Genomic DNA, 14,259 nt, shown 5'->3' with positions numbered 1-14,259 from the left:
GTAGCCAGTGTGGTGTAGTGGCTAGAGTGCTGGGCTGGGAGCTGGGAGATCCAGGTTCTAGGCCCCATTCAGCCATAGAAGCTCACTGGGTGACTTTGGGCCAGTTACAGACTCTCAGCCCAGCCTACCTCACAGGGTTGTTGTTGTGAGGCTAAAATGGAGAGGAGGAGGAGGAGAATGTAAGCTGCCTTGGTTTCCTTGCAAGAGGAAAAAAAGGTGGGATATAAATGCAATAAATAATAATAATAATAGCCTGACCGGGCTCTTCCACACCAAAGTAGCTCCATTCCGAGCGGCCACAGCATCCCTTGCTGCACACACTTGCCCCGTCCATCTCTGCTCCCCGATTCCGCGCAAGACAGGCAAACGCAGTCCAGCCGGGGCCTGTCAGTCCATTAAACCTGGGGTGACGTGAACTCAGTTGAGAGTGGCTGCCATGCCAACGGTAGAACGTGGACCCCGAAGGGGGAGTGAGACCGGCTTCCTGGCAGGGCCAGCCAGGCGGCACCATGGCCCATTTGGCCCTCGGTTTAGTAACCTGCTGGAGCGCCTGCCCCGTAAAGCATCCTTTGCGGACCGTGACTATGGAAATCACTGACTTCCCGTCCTGTTCCACCTGGCACGGCCCCTGGCTGAGTTCACTTTCATTTAAAGAGGACCAATGAGTTGTTTTCCAGCCCACAGGTCAAGGGGGGGGGCAAAGGAATGTCACCCATCTGGGAAGGGTGGGGATTGCTTGAAAGAACCATCCCCGCCAGTCCCAGAATCACAAGGAAAGATGTACTCCTGATGTACACTAGCTTTTGTGGCTCCCCCTGGCCCCCAAATCATGCATAGGATTGGGCTGTTAATGTTGGTATATGAAAGCCCCTTAAAACCCTATGCTTTCATGCACGAAGGCTGGGAAAATCCCGAAACAGAACATGAAGGAAAGGGAGAGATGACTGTCACATAATGAGGACAGCCAATTTCCAAATTTCACCCCTGGGCATCTGCAGGAAGAGGCGAGGAGGGACAATTGATCCCCTGGGAACGAGCCCTCGTCTCCAGATCCCCAGCTTTCATCTTTTTAAAAAAGCCCTTGTAGAACCCAAGATAGGAGGCAAAATGTGAAGCCACTATTCTGCCTATTCGTTTTGTGAGAAACTAGCCAGCTCCCACCTTTTCGCATTTTTATCCAATGAATGAAGTCACAGCACTGGTTAGCAAACACACCCACTATCTGGGTGTGTTAACCCTTCTGGGTGCATTACGCCTTCGGGGGCTCTTCCCTGTTAGGAAGTAATCGCAGCCTCGTAAAAAACAATTTACAACTCCAGGAGAATCTTGTAGCTGGGCTTGGACAGTAGCGTATCTACCTAAAAACAAAAGGTAGCAGCAAAGACAGGAGTCCAGGATTTTTCTAACTCAGGTTTGTGTTCTTTTTTTCTGAGTTTATAAACATTTAAAAGATTACCTTGACAATGTGTGCAGATAGTTCATCGTTATACCCAGATTGCAGGAGGCATGGCCGTGTGGGTTCCACAAGTCCTGCAAAGTGGCTCAGTGTCGTTATTCTTGTTTTGCGGAGGGTTATGTGTTAAGAGTACTGCATGACAACCCTGCAGGGTAGTCCAGTGTTGTTGGTGTTTTAGGGAAATGGAGATGGGGCTGCAAAATTGATTGTAGCAGCAGTGCAGTTTAATAAGGGTTACAACGGGTAGTTGTGATACGGAGCTTCAAGAGAACCTGCCATATATAGCTCTTGCAAGAGGCCCAAGTGGAGCTTCTCCCTGTCTCTCTCTTAGTGTCGGCCTTGGAGCTGGGACGATGTGCTCCGCAGGGTTTTCATATATACTGTAGAAAGAAAGAAATGTCTTGTGAAGGTACCTGACTCTATTGCACATTTCCTGTAGAGGAGAGCCTAGCAGTAAGCTGCAACCTGACCAGACCACCCCACCTCACCCCAGTATTAGACATGCCCTTTAACCCTGTGATGGCCTTTGGCCCAAAGGGAGCATGGAAAGAACTGAGGGTTTCAGCGGTGGGTAAGAAGGCATTGGCTGGACACCAAGTTTACTCACTGAGAAACAACAGAGGGGTGAACAGTGGGGTCATCTTTATAAACCGCCCAGACAGCTTTAGCTATGGGGCAGCGTAGAAATGTAAATAATAATAACAATTAATAATAGATCTGGTATACACATTTCTCAAGAGGCTAGAGTTACCTTCCTTGATAAACCTGGTGACCAGGCCTTACAGCTGCACAGTCACCAGATCCACCAGAAATGGTAGACCTGTTGTCTGATGCTACCAGAGCTTTTTAAAAAATGTACATTTCATGTATGGTTGCACAAGGAAAAATACACAATTCCAAAAGAACATTGCTGTATATCAAAATGCAAGCCATGCAAAAGTTGTGTTGTTAGCGGATGTAAAAAGTGGCTGGTAAGAATGTGAAAAGGAAAGTGAGTAGTCCAGGCTCCTCCTTTGGAACCCTAAACCTGGTCAAGCATACTCATTTCTCCTCCCACTGCAAAAGACACTCCCCACAGACTCCACTGCTACTCTCTGGAGCTGCCTTCCCCAAACTGGTGCCCTTCAGATGTTTTGGACTTCAGCTCCAGTCAGCCCCAGCCAGCATGGCCAATGGTCCGGAATGCTGGGGTTGCCGTCCAAAACATCTGGAGGGCACCAGACCGGGGAAGGCTCTAGAAAGTGCTCACCAGTGTTTCCAAGACGACGGAAATAATTCTAGGACGAGTCATGGGAAGTTGTCAGTGTTATGATAAGGGCAGTGATGCCATAAAATATACGATATGATATTCTGAAGACAGCTGCACTGTGTGCATTTGGGTGTTTTTTTCCTCTTCTTCCTAGGAGTTTTATCGCTCATTCCAAATACAGCTTTGCTGGAGTTCATTATGCTTCTTCAGTATAACACTCTTCTGCATTAGCTACAAGACACTTTGCAATTTTTGTTGCAACCGACACGCTACCCCTCTGGAAATTGTTACATATAAAATAGGAATAGATGACTGTGCCTACGCGCAATGGCAGACTGCATTTATGTTCACCACAGAGTAACTACAGACAGTCCCTACACATCAAGAGTTTCTAGCTCGGAGTGTGGTGTTTCCAGACCGCTTCTTTTCTAGAAATTAAGCACTGGGCAACCAAACCTGCAGAGCCACCCCTCCATCCTGTTATATCGATGCAATAAAGTGTTTAAAATAACTTCAAGCTAAAAGTTGTTGAACGAAGGGAAGAGAGAAGGATTAGCACTTCCATGCGAAAAAATAACTTGCGTTTCAAAAGATTCCCCTCCTCCAGTTCAGCTTAAAACGCAATGTTGACAAAGCCCAGGACAAGGCAGTATATATTATATTTCTATTTCTAATACATAGATACATTGGATTTGTCCTGACAAGCAATTTGGGTTCTCCTGTCTTTGTGCACAAACCTATTGAAATCAGCTGAGGTCCAAGGCCAGCTTGTTTCCCTCTCTCGCATAGGAACACGTGGATATCTAGAACACAAATTTGGAACAAAAATAGAGGATGGCCAATTCAGAGAGGAGCTTCAGCGGAAGCAAATGCTGCCGGCTGCCTGCACAACTGCTTCCAGGGAGACGCGATGGCAGCCTGAGGAGTGTCCCTACACACGGACCTTTCTGGAAGAGACTGCACAAATGGAGCCTCCTTACGAGTGCATGGAAACATGCTCAGGAAGCCGTTCTCCTATCAGTGGGCAGCCAACGTGTACAGCACAGTTTCCGTAGGTTCTGGTAACCAAATCCCAAACTGCACGTCCTTTAGGCGGCCCGTCGTCCTGCCTGGGTCTCAAGGTCAGTTCTTGGCTGTTCTGAGCTTCTGGCGGAAGTACTCGGGGGCCACGTCGTACAGCCAGTCGGCGTCCACCACACACAGGTCCCTCATGTAGCATTTGGTGGTGTGCAGCAGCTCGTTGTACGTGACGCAGGCTGGCTTGCAGTGGAAGAGGACCGAGGATGGGTGGATGGCCACCGTCTGGTGGGCGTCGGTCGTGGTGTAGGTGCCGTCCGGCTGTAGCTCTGCCGTGTTCATGAAGAGGCTGTGGGCCAGGCAGCGGCGGATGCTCCCGGTGTCAGATCGGGATGACTCCAGCGGTATGGAAAGCTGGATTGTTAAGGGCAAAAGAAAAGCCATGTCATGGGGGCTTTGGGGTACGCCGTATCTCAGCACATGATTAGACCGCTCGAGTATGAGCCAACAATGTGATGTGGCTGCAAAAAAGGCAAATGCTATTTTGGGCTGTATTAATAGAAGTATAGCTTCCAAATCACGGGAAGGACTAGTTCCCTTCTACTCAGCACTGGTTAGGCCTCATCTGGAGTCCTGTGTCCAGTTCCGGGCGCTGCACTCTAAGAAGGATGCAGACAAACTAGGAAGGGTTCAGAGGAGGGCAACCAAGATGATCAGGGGACTGGAAGCAAAGCCCTATGAGGGGAGACTGAAAGAACTGGGCATGTTTAGCCTTGAGAAGAGAAGACTGAGGGGAGATAGGAGAGCGCTCTTCAAGTCCTTGAAAGGTGGTCCCAGAGAGGAAGGCCAGGATCTCTTCTCCATCATCTCAGAGTGCAGGACACGCAATAATGGGCTCAAGTTACAGGAAGCCGGATTCGGCTGAACAGCAGGACTGAGCAGTATGACAATGGAACCAATTACCCTGGGAGGTGCTGGGCTCTCCCACCCTGGAGGCATTCAGGACGAGGCTGGACAGTCACCTTTCAGGGATGCTTTGACTTGGACTCCTGCACTGAGCAGGGGGTTGGACTCGAGGGTCTTATAGACCCCTTCCAACCCTAATATTCTATGATTCTATGAAGACACAGTGAAGACTGTCATACTCCTCTGCTGTTCATTAAATTCAATTGCTGTATGGCAATTGAACAGCACCTCGTAATTACATTACCAGTGCCAAGTGTAGACCAGAGGTGGGGAACCTCAGGTCCGGGGGCCAAATCCCCCTTCCTCCACCCCCTTTCTCTCCACAGCCGATAGTTTGGTGGTTGCCCAGCCCCCAAGACCTTCTCCAAACCTGAATTTGGCTCTTGGGCTGAGAGAGATTCGGCATCCCTGATTTAGACTAATCACGTAAAAAGAACAACACCTTCCTGTATAGTGGGGGTGGGCAGGAGGCAGGCTGTCATCTCCTGGAAGATCTCTGGGTGATTTGCAGTCAGCAAGGATTTCTGACTCCCAATGTTTTAACAACAAAAAAAAAACAAAAAGCCCCTCTTCCCTCTGAATTTAGCTCCTAAAAATCAAGAAAGCGGGGGGGGGGGGGGGGGGAGAATAGATTTGTGTGCAAGCTCCGGTCCTGGTAGTGCAAATTCCTGGGCTGAACATGTGATCACAGGCACATTGGTCCTTCATTCTGTGTCTGTCTTCCTGGGACATTGCTGCCTTATATTGAGTCAGAGCCTTGGTCCATCTAGCCCAGTATTGCCGACACTGACCCTCCAGGGTTTCAGGCAGGAATTTTTCTAGCCTTCCTGGAGACGCTGGGGATTGAATCTGGGACCTTCTGCGTGCAAAGCAGGGGCTCTACCGCTGAGCTATAGCTCCTCCCTTCCTGAATGCTAATTGGTAGAACTCGGGGTTCTAGTGAAAGACGAAGTAGATCCCTCAAGTCTAAAGTCTGCCCACACCTCCGCTGAATAGCACCTTCACCTATTTGCCCCCCCCCCCCCCGAGTTGGACTTCAGTGAGAGATCCTTTTGTGGATTTTACCACTGTCTAAGTTGAGGCTGACGTGCACTATGAGCAGGGCTTTTGGGGTGGTGGCCCCTTGTTCCTGGAATTCCTTCCCAAGGAAGATCTGCCAGATCCATTTCACTGGCCCTTTTCGTACAACATTGTCGTTTAAAAAAAAAAAAAAGGCTTCTGAGCTGTATACTGCTGAGGTTCCTATGTAATGTCCTGCCCTGCCCTTCTTCTGATGTTTTGATAGTTGTTTTAATCATTAATTGTATTTAAATTGTATCTTTTAAATCTGTTGTGAGTTGCTTTAGGGATGGTGAGGTCAAAAAGTTAAGAAATGAGCTGGAAGAACAAACAGACAGTCATAGCTGGCTGGGGCATGCTGGGAGCTGTAGGACTTTTCCTGACTAAACACGCATAGGATTGCACTCTTAAAGACAGAATCTGTCCAATTAATTGGCGGGGGACAGGACACCTTTCTGCCAATAAAGAGTTTTTAAAAAGAGAGCTTAAAGCAATAAACATTTTAATGATAAAAAAAGATTAATTTAACCCAGTGGTGGGCAGGAGGTAGATTGGGAAATTTGCAGTAGACCAGCAAGGGTTTATTTTTTATTTATTTTTATTTACTGTTGCATTTATATCCCACCTTTTATCCTCCACGGAACCCAAGGTGGCATACACAATCCTCCTCTCCATTTTATCCTCACTGTCAGGGTGGACATTGAGCCCATAGAATCCCAGAGTAGTTCTGATTCTGAGGAAGAGGAGCCGCTCCTGGGAGAGGAGCACACTCATCTTTCCCAGGGCCAACAGCTGACGGAGATTCCTCCCACCAGCATTCCTAGCTTAGATAGCATTCCTGGGAGTGACAGAGAGCGGGAAGCAGACTTGCTGGACGTGCAACGCCGACACAGGGAGCGGCGCCAAACGGAGGGCGCGGAAAGGAGGCGTAGTGCCCAGTTGGCACGCAAACAACGGTTGCGCCCAGAGGATCCAAGGGAAAAGGGGAGGGACTCTCCCTAGCCCATAGGTTCAGGGTCTGCCAGTGATTCCCTTTCAAACGGGGACCAACTGTTCCAACTTAGGGCATAGGTACTCTGCTGCTCATATCTAGGTGCTAACAGCAGAGTTGTTAAATTGTAAAAGAGGAATAAAGCTTTGAAAAGAATCCCTTTGTCTGTGTCTGGACTTGGCTACTGGATTAGACTGAGAGAGGCCTCCAAGGAGCCCTTGACACTCACAACAACAACAACCCTGTGAGGTAGCTTGGGCTGGCTGAGAGTCTGTCACTGGCCCAAAGTCACCCAGTGAGCGCTTCATGGCTGAGTGGGGACTAGAACTCAGATTTCCCAAGTCTCAGTGCAATGCTCTAACCACTAGGCAACACTGGCCCGTTGTTCAGCAATAGCAACAACAAATGTACTGCCCCTGCTCCCCACATTCTAAAGGAAGCTTCTGAAATGAAGAAACCTGGGGAGGGAGGGTGTGCATGTGTGTCAGGAATATTTTTTTCTGCAAAAGGATTGTCAGTTTAGTTTTGGTTTAAGACAACAAGAAGAAGCAACGAATTCCTGGGCTGAGCATGTGCTCAGAGGGGCCCTGTTCCTTCTGGTAAACAAACAAAGTAGACCCCACAAGGCTGAAATCTTCCCACCCTTGATCTAACCCTATGGTTTATTATTTATTTATTAGTAATACATGTGTACCACTTAATATAAGCTTTCGAAGCACCTTACATACAAAAGTATGTATTAACAGTGCAATCCTAGGCAGGTGTACTCAGAAGTAAATCCCACTGCGTTCAATGAAGCTTACTCCTAGGTAAATGAGTATAGGGTTGCAGCTTTATTCAATTAAGGGTGCAATCCTATGGGGATAGGCAGCTGCCTCCAGAGGCAACCACCTATCCAATGCAGGGCACGAGAAGCACGGAGGGGATCATTTCCTCCGCGCTTCTCCTGCCCTGCATTTTTGGCTAGACAGCCATTTGTAGCTGTCTAGCCGCAGGAAGGTGGAGCAGGCTGCCAGACAACACATAGGATGTGTCGTACCAGCATTTCCGCCTTCCCCGCCCCAGAATGCCCCTTTTTGGCCACTCCACGCTCCTCTTCTGAGAGTGGAGCGCGAGGCAGTGCGGAAGGGGAGGAAGGTCGGTTCCCAGAAAACCACATATCCTATTGCTGTCCAGCCGCTGACTAGCAGCCATAGGATTGCTCCCTCCATGTTGCAGCCCTAACGACAAGCACAGCTAGGTCCAATTAAAAATGGTCCGTAAACATAGATATTGTATCAGCCATTTTGGAGCATTCCAGCAATTACCTTCATGCAAATGTCCCGGAGCTGAGCTCTGACATCCGAAACCAACATCATATTTCTGCTGTTCACGAAGTTTTCTTTGCACCATTCCTAAGGTAAGGAGTATGTGGGAGAGGAGAAATAGAAAGTTACTTGCTAAGGTGAGGAATGAAGCCCATTCATATTATGCATCCTATTCCAATTTCCATATATTTACTAAGAATATTGATATACTCATTTTCAGCAAAAAGCTGCCAAAGGTTTTTGGAAGGTTGCTTCCAAACATACTACAATAAAGTTGCTGACAGTCTCCCAGGAACAGACTTTCACATGTAGGTTTTCTACCACTGAATGGAAGGAACAGACTCCCTTTCATTCTGGACATCCCTCCTTTTCTGACCCGTTTCCCCTCCTCCCCAATACCATATCTGAGAACGGGTCATAGAACCATAGAGTAGTAGGGTTGGAAGGGGACTATAAGACCCTCGAGTCCAACCCCCTGCTCAGTGCAGGAGTCCAAGTCAGAGCATCCCTGACAGGTGGCTGTCCAGCCTCGTCTTGAGTGCCTCCAGTGTGGGAGAGCCCACCACCTCCCTAGGGAACAGGTTCCATTGTCATATTGCTCTAACAGTCAGGACGTTTTTCCTGATGTTCAGCCAGAATCAGGCTTCCTGTAACTTGAGCCTATTATTCCGTGTCCTGCCCTCTGGGATGATGGAGACGAGATCCTGGCCTTCCTCCCTGGAAGAGCGCTGCCCTATCTCCCCTCAGTCTTCTCTTCTCAAGGCTAAACATGCCCAGTTCTTTCAGTGTCTTCTCACAGGGCTTTGTTTCCAGTCCCCTGATCATCTTCGTTGCCCTCCTCTGAACCATCTCCAGTTTGTCTGCATCCTTCTTAAAGTGTGGCACCCAGAACCGGACACAGTACTCCAGATGAGGCCTAACCAGTCAGACCTCAACCAGAGCAGGGGGGACACAGAGCTGTAGTTACATCCTTCTACCCTCAGACTGGAGGGGGCTCAGTGGAGTCACCAGTGTCAGTGGCGATTCTAGCTGCCTTCACCGTAGCAAAGAGCAACCCCTCCCCGGAAGGACCTGTCCCCCCACCCCCCCGGAAGGACCTGTGCCCCCTCCCCCCGCCCCCTGAGGAGATTCAGGGCAGATAATAATGTCCAGACCAGGAGGGCAGAGCTGCTTTCGTGGTCACACATAAGGAGAGCCCTGCTGGATGAGACCAAAGACCTACCTCCTCCAGCATTCTGTTCCCACCATGGCCAATGTATGGGAAGCCCGGAAGCAGGACAGGAGCACAACAGCGCCCTCCTGCTCGTGTTCTGAGGGATGCTAGAGGTGATATATAGTCAGGGCCAGAAATATTGGAACAAGGATAACTGTTTTGGCAGTTGGCCTCTGTACACCACCACACTGAAGTTGAAAGGAAACACACCCAGACGGGAGCAAAGTCAGGACTTTCAGCTGTAATTCAAGGGGTGTGACAAAAGTGGGGCACTAACCATTCGGGAAGGACAGCCAGTGGCATGCACACACACCCATCGTTGGGGGCTCATAAGTAATGGAATGAATGGCTGACAAGCAGCTGCATGGCCAGGTGTGGCCTGTTTCTCAGGTACCCCATGACCAAGCAAGCAGATAAAAGGCCTGGAGGTGGTTCTGAGTGTTACATTTGCATCTGGTAGCTGTTCACTGGAACTCCCAACATAAGGCCCAAAGAGGTGTCCGTGTGAGTGAAGGAGGCCATCATTAGGCTGAGGAAACAACACTAACCCTTAGGATTAAGTCCAGGGTCGGCTCCCCTCTGGTTGGTTTTCGAGTCTCCTTTTGGCTGCTCTGGAGTGGCCAATCACACTTTTTGGACTAGGGCTGTGCCTGTGTTCAGACTCTACCTGACCGCCATACCTGGGGTTGTGCCGGGATTCTTCTGTGGGACAGTGCGGTAGTGACCCTGAAGAACATATGAAGAGCCCTGCTGGATCAGATCAAGGCCTGGCTAGTCCAGCATTCTGCTCCCACCACGGCCATCAGCTGCCACTGGGAAGCCCACAAGCAGGACAGGAGCGCAGCAGCACCCGTCCGCTTGTGTTCGCCAGCAACGGGTGTATATGGCAGCCTCTGCTACTGGAGGGTAATATGTGGCAATTATGGCTAATGGCCATCATGAGAGTAAAGGTGTGTGTGGGGGGAACTATAGGGATCAAGCCCCCTCCAGATTTCCCCAGAAGGGGGCTAACCACCTGCCCCCGGGCTAAAAGTGCTGGACAGCACTGGCAAGCTCATGTGAACGACCTGGCATGCTCTTCTCATCAACTGCAGCTACAGCAAAGGACAGGATGCAGCCTTCCTCAACCTGGTCCCCTGCAGATGTGCTGGCCTACAACTCCCATGCTGGCTGTGGGATTATGGGAGTTGTAGGCCAAACACATCTGCAGGGGACCAGGTTGAGGAAGGCTGAAAGGGGGTGGGGGGTTTAGACAAATTCCTGGCGTAGAAGTCTATCAAAGGCTACTAGTCCTGATGGCTCTGTGCTACCTCCAGTGTCAGAGGCAGTATGCCTATGTGCAACCAGTTGCTGGGGAACATGGGTGGGAGGGCGCTGCTTGCACCCATGTCCTGCTTGTGGGTGTCCCGTCGACAGTTGGCTGGCCACTGTGTGAACAGAATGCTGGACTAGATGGACCCTGGGTCTGATCCAGCAGGGCTCTCCTTACGTTCTTAGGGATGGATCCACTACTGAGCACTAGTGGACTCCGCATGACTCATCCATTCCTTTAGGATCCTCCCTGGCCGAAGGGATGCAAACGCCACCCCCTCTGCCACATGCCAGGTGTTAGCTACCAAATCCAAGGGATACCTCACTAGATTGGCCAGTGGGAGCTCCCCAGGAGAAGCCCGCCAGTCCTTGAGTGTCTCTTCTTCCGTTGCTAAGCTACAATCATTAAGGACTATCAAATCTAGCAACCCTTCTCTGCATCTCTCTTCCTTTCCAAGTCACGTGCCTGGAGAGCGAAGGGGCCGATATTGTTAGCTACTTATTCTGTTGGTAAAGAAAGTCCTTCCCGAAGGCAAGCAGAACCTAGACGTCAGGGGAGGGCAACTTGTGGGCCTCCAGATGTTTTGGTCTTTAAGTCCCATCAGCCCCTGCCAACATAGCCAATGAAGGACGATGGGAGACGTGGCCCTCCAGATGTTTTGGCCTACAAGCGGCCCACCTCTGCATAAGAGTAGTCTTCAGAGAAACCTTGTTTGGTCTCTGCCAAATTGCTGTCTCCACAGCCAGAATGACTATCATGTTGCAGTGTTCAGGATTCCAGACCGTCCATTCCGTGTCACTCTTCCTTCCACCTGGCTTTCCATCCTTCCCACTGCAATCATCCTGTTTGGGTCCTCCTCACTGTCTTCGTGGGGGTTTTCTTTCTTTCTAAATGTATTTTGTCCTTCTGCAAACCTTGGGGTTCCCCCAAGCCTGCTAATACCTCCTCTTGTGGGCCTGAGCGCTGCTGTTTTGGCAACGCAGGCAACTGCGCTCACAGCCTGAACATCGGAAATAAAAGGACTGAGAGGGTGGCCATGGGAAAGCGGATTAGAAAGCACTCTGCACGTTAAAATGTGCTGGAGAAGGTACAAAAGGGGCATCCAGCACCAGCCCAATCGGAGGTGCTGCGAGTGCTTACCCGATTGCCGCTGATGTTTCTGAAGGCTCGGTAGATGTTGAGCAGTGTGATGTGATCCCCTTCGCTGGAGATGAATTTCTTCCTGACGGCCTGGACTTCATCCCGCCGCGAGGGAGGGTTGTGAAGGACACTGTCCACGGAGAGCAGGGAAACAATGGTCAGGATTTCCTCCGTGCAGTGGAACTTGGGGGCCATCAGGATCGTCTGCCGAACACAGGCATGAGAGAAAGAAGGGGTTACTTTCAATGATGAGATTCAACAAACCAACCAACCAGCAGATGTGAAGGGGTGGGGGAAAACGACACTTACTTCCCCCTCATCCCATAATGCCAAGGAAGTGGTCCCTGGCTGAAGTCTGCATTTAGACTTTGTTAGAAAACTGGAAATTAGAGAACAATTTCTAGAAGGCCATAGAATACTCCGCTATATTCTGTTCAAGGACACTCTCTCCTCCCTCTCCTGGGAATTCTGTGCCTAGCCTAGCTTGCCTTCTTGCAATTAACTGTGACGCCAATGGAGAGGAACTTTCCTCTGTTCTTCCCCGTCCCACCCCAATGAAATGGTTCTCGGAACTGCGAACCAACAAGCTTTCCGTTAAGGCAGAGGTAGGCAACCTGGTGCCTTCTGAATGTTTTGCACTACAACTGCCACAATCCCCAAACGTTAGCCATGCTGGCTGGGGCTTACGGGAGTTGTGGTTCAGAACAACTGGAGGGCACCAGGTTGCCTAACCTTACACTGAGGGATTAAGCAGAAAAAGATAGTGGCAACTTTATATGAATGTGAAATGGGCTGCCAGGGAACAGGGCTGGCACAAGTCATTTGGTTGTCCAAAGAGGTCCTGCGCAGCCCCCACTGAAATGAACAAGAGCCGTGCAATATCACAGCTGCACGCTGGGTGTGTGCCTCCACGGGGCTAGCGGAGGTGACGTTTTTGCCAGGTAACGCCCCAGGAAGTCCTGAAAGCCCAGTTCCAGGAGGAGACCTCATGCTTACTTGCACAGCCTCCAGACGCAAGTGATGGCCACCGAGCTGGATGGCTTTAAAAGGGGTCGGACAAATTCCTGGAGGAGGAGGCTATCCATGGCTACTAGTCCTGATGCTTCCGGTATCAGAGGCAATATGCCCATCTACACCAGTTGCTGGGGAACATGGGCGGGAGGGTGCTGTTGCACTCATGTCCTGCTTGGGGACTTCTCATTGGGGCATCTGGTTGGCCACTGTGTGAACAGAGTGCTGGACTAGATGGACCCTTGGTCTGATCCAGCATGGCTCTTCTTAGGTTCTGGTTGTGGAAACTTTCCTTCCTCAAGGGAAGCAGGTAAGGACCACACAGCCAAGGAACGTTAAAAGATTCCTACACTGAACAGGGGGTTGGACTAGATGATCTCTGAGGACCCTTCCAGCTCCATGAGTCTATGGGTCACCCAACTACCAGCAAGAAGGGGAGTGAAATGGGATGAAAGACAATGGGAAGAAGCCACAACGATCTCATGAGAACCAGGAGCAGGGGGTGGGAGGATATGCTACCACAAAGCCATGCAGCCCCTAATGCAATTGTATTTTATTATTCTCTGTAAAATGCCTTGGGGATTCTTCTGGATCACATGGTGGAACAGAAATCAAATCAAAACTCCGGTCATTTCTCATCGCGCTAAACCGGCCTGCTCTTTGCAAAAGGCTGGACAGTCGGGCTCAAAAACCTACCGTTTCCTTCTGACACCTTACCGAACCCATCACGGGAGCGGAACTGGCACACACATCCTGACACGCCACTTGCTCGTTCAACCGAAGGCGAAAAGCAAAACGGAAGAAGCTCAACCCAAAGCTTTGCTTTGCAAAGGACGTCGAGGAGCGAGAAAAGAAAATCGACAAAAAGGATCTCCCCCCGCCCCCTTAAGGGAAACAAAAACGTAACATTTTACTTTGGCAAACTTGGGCTCCAGAGGAAATGCAGCCATCTTCCTTCCCAGCGGGGTGAGGATCAGCTGATTGTCTTTCCTTTCCACCGCACCCAGGAGGGCCAGCTGCTCAATGGCAGCACGAAGCGCCTCTGTCAAGACAAACAGAGCAAAGATAGCGTGGACTGCTGTGGGCCAGGCATCGGTACCCTCAAATTACTGCAATGTGCTTGGGGGGTCCGGAAGCTGCAGTTGATGCAAAATGCCGTAGCCAGGATGGTAGCGGAAGCGACTTATCGCCAGCATGTGACACCTATGTGGAGGGAACTGGACTGGCTGTCTATATTATGCTGGGTCAGGTTTCAGGTTTTGGTCCTTGTTTACAACGCCCTAACTAACTCAGGACCAGGATACATGAGACTGCCTGATCCCCTACCAGCCTTACAGTTTAAAAGACGCAGCACTAATTCTAACGTGTTTTCATTTTCTTGTGCAGCTGTTTTGTATCAATATTTTATTCCTTAATTTATTTTATTACATTTTTTCCCTGCCCTCCCTCCAAGGAGTGTGGGACAGGGTATATGGATCTCCCCACACTTCACTGTATCCTCACAGCAACGCTGCAAGGTGGGTCAAGCTGAAAGAAGT

The 14,259-nt window shown here is 50.0% G+C and overlaps 1 protein-coding gene across 1 annotated transcript in view; it reads right to left on the bottom strand.

Annotated features, from left to right (window-relative positions):
* Positions 1 to 2,028: 2,028 nt before the first annotated feature.
* The window catches only part of DHX33 (DEAH-box helicase 33), a 28,593-nt gene continuing 16,362 nt past the window's right edge, over positions 2,029 to 14,259 (bottom strand). Inside the window, exons 9-12 of the mRNA XM_084822964.1 lie at positions 13,636 to 13,763; positions 11,711 to 11,914; positions 8,046 to 8,132; positions 2,029 to 4,136 (exon numbers count right to left, since the gene is read on the bottom strand). Coding sequence (XP_084679090.1) covers positions 3,828 to 4,136; positions 8,046 to 8,132; positions 11,711 to 11,914; positions 13,636 to 13,763 — 728 coding nt within the window. The 3' untranslated portion in view covers positions 2,029 to 3,827. The remainder of the gene's footprint in view (positions 4,137 to 8,045; positions 8,133 to 11,710; positions 11,915 to 13,635; positions 13,764 to 14,259) is intronic.

Source organism: Heloderma suspectum, chromosome 16 (genome assembly GCF_057233095.1).
Source record: "Heloderma suspectum isolate Gila_16-S chromosome 16, 16-S_ref, whole genome shotgun sequence".
In the NCBI taxonomy this organism is placed as follows: Eukaryota; Metazoa; Chordata; class Lepidosauria; order Squamata; family Helodermatidae; genus Heloderma; species Heloderma suspectum.
The sequence above is the reverse complement of the archived record's forward strand: the minus strand, read 5'-3'. Positions and strand labels throughout refer to the sequence as shown.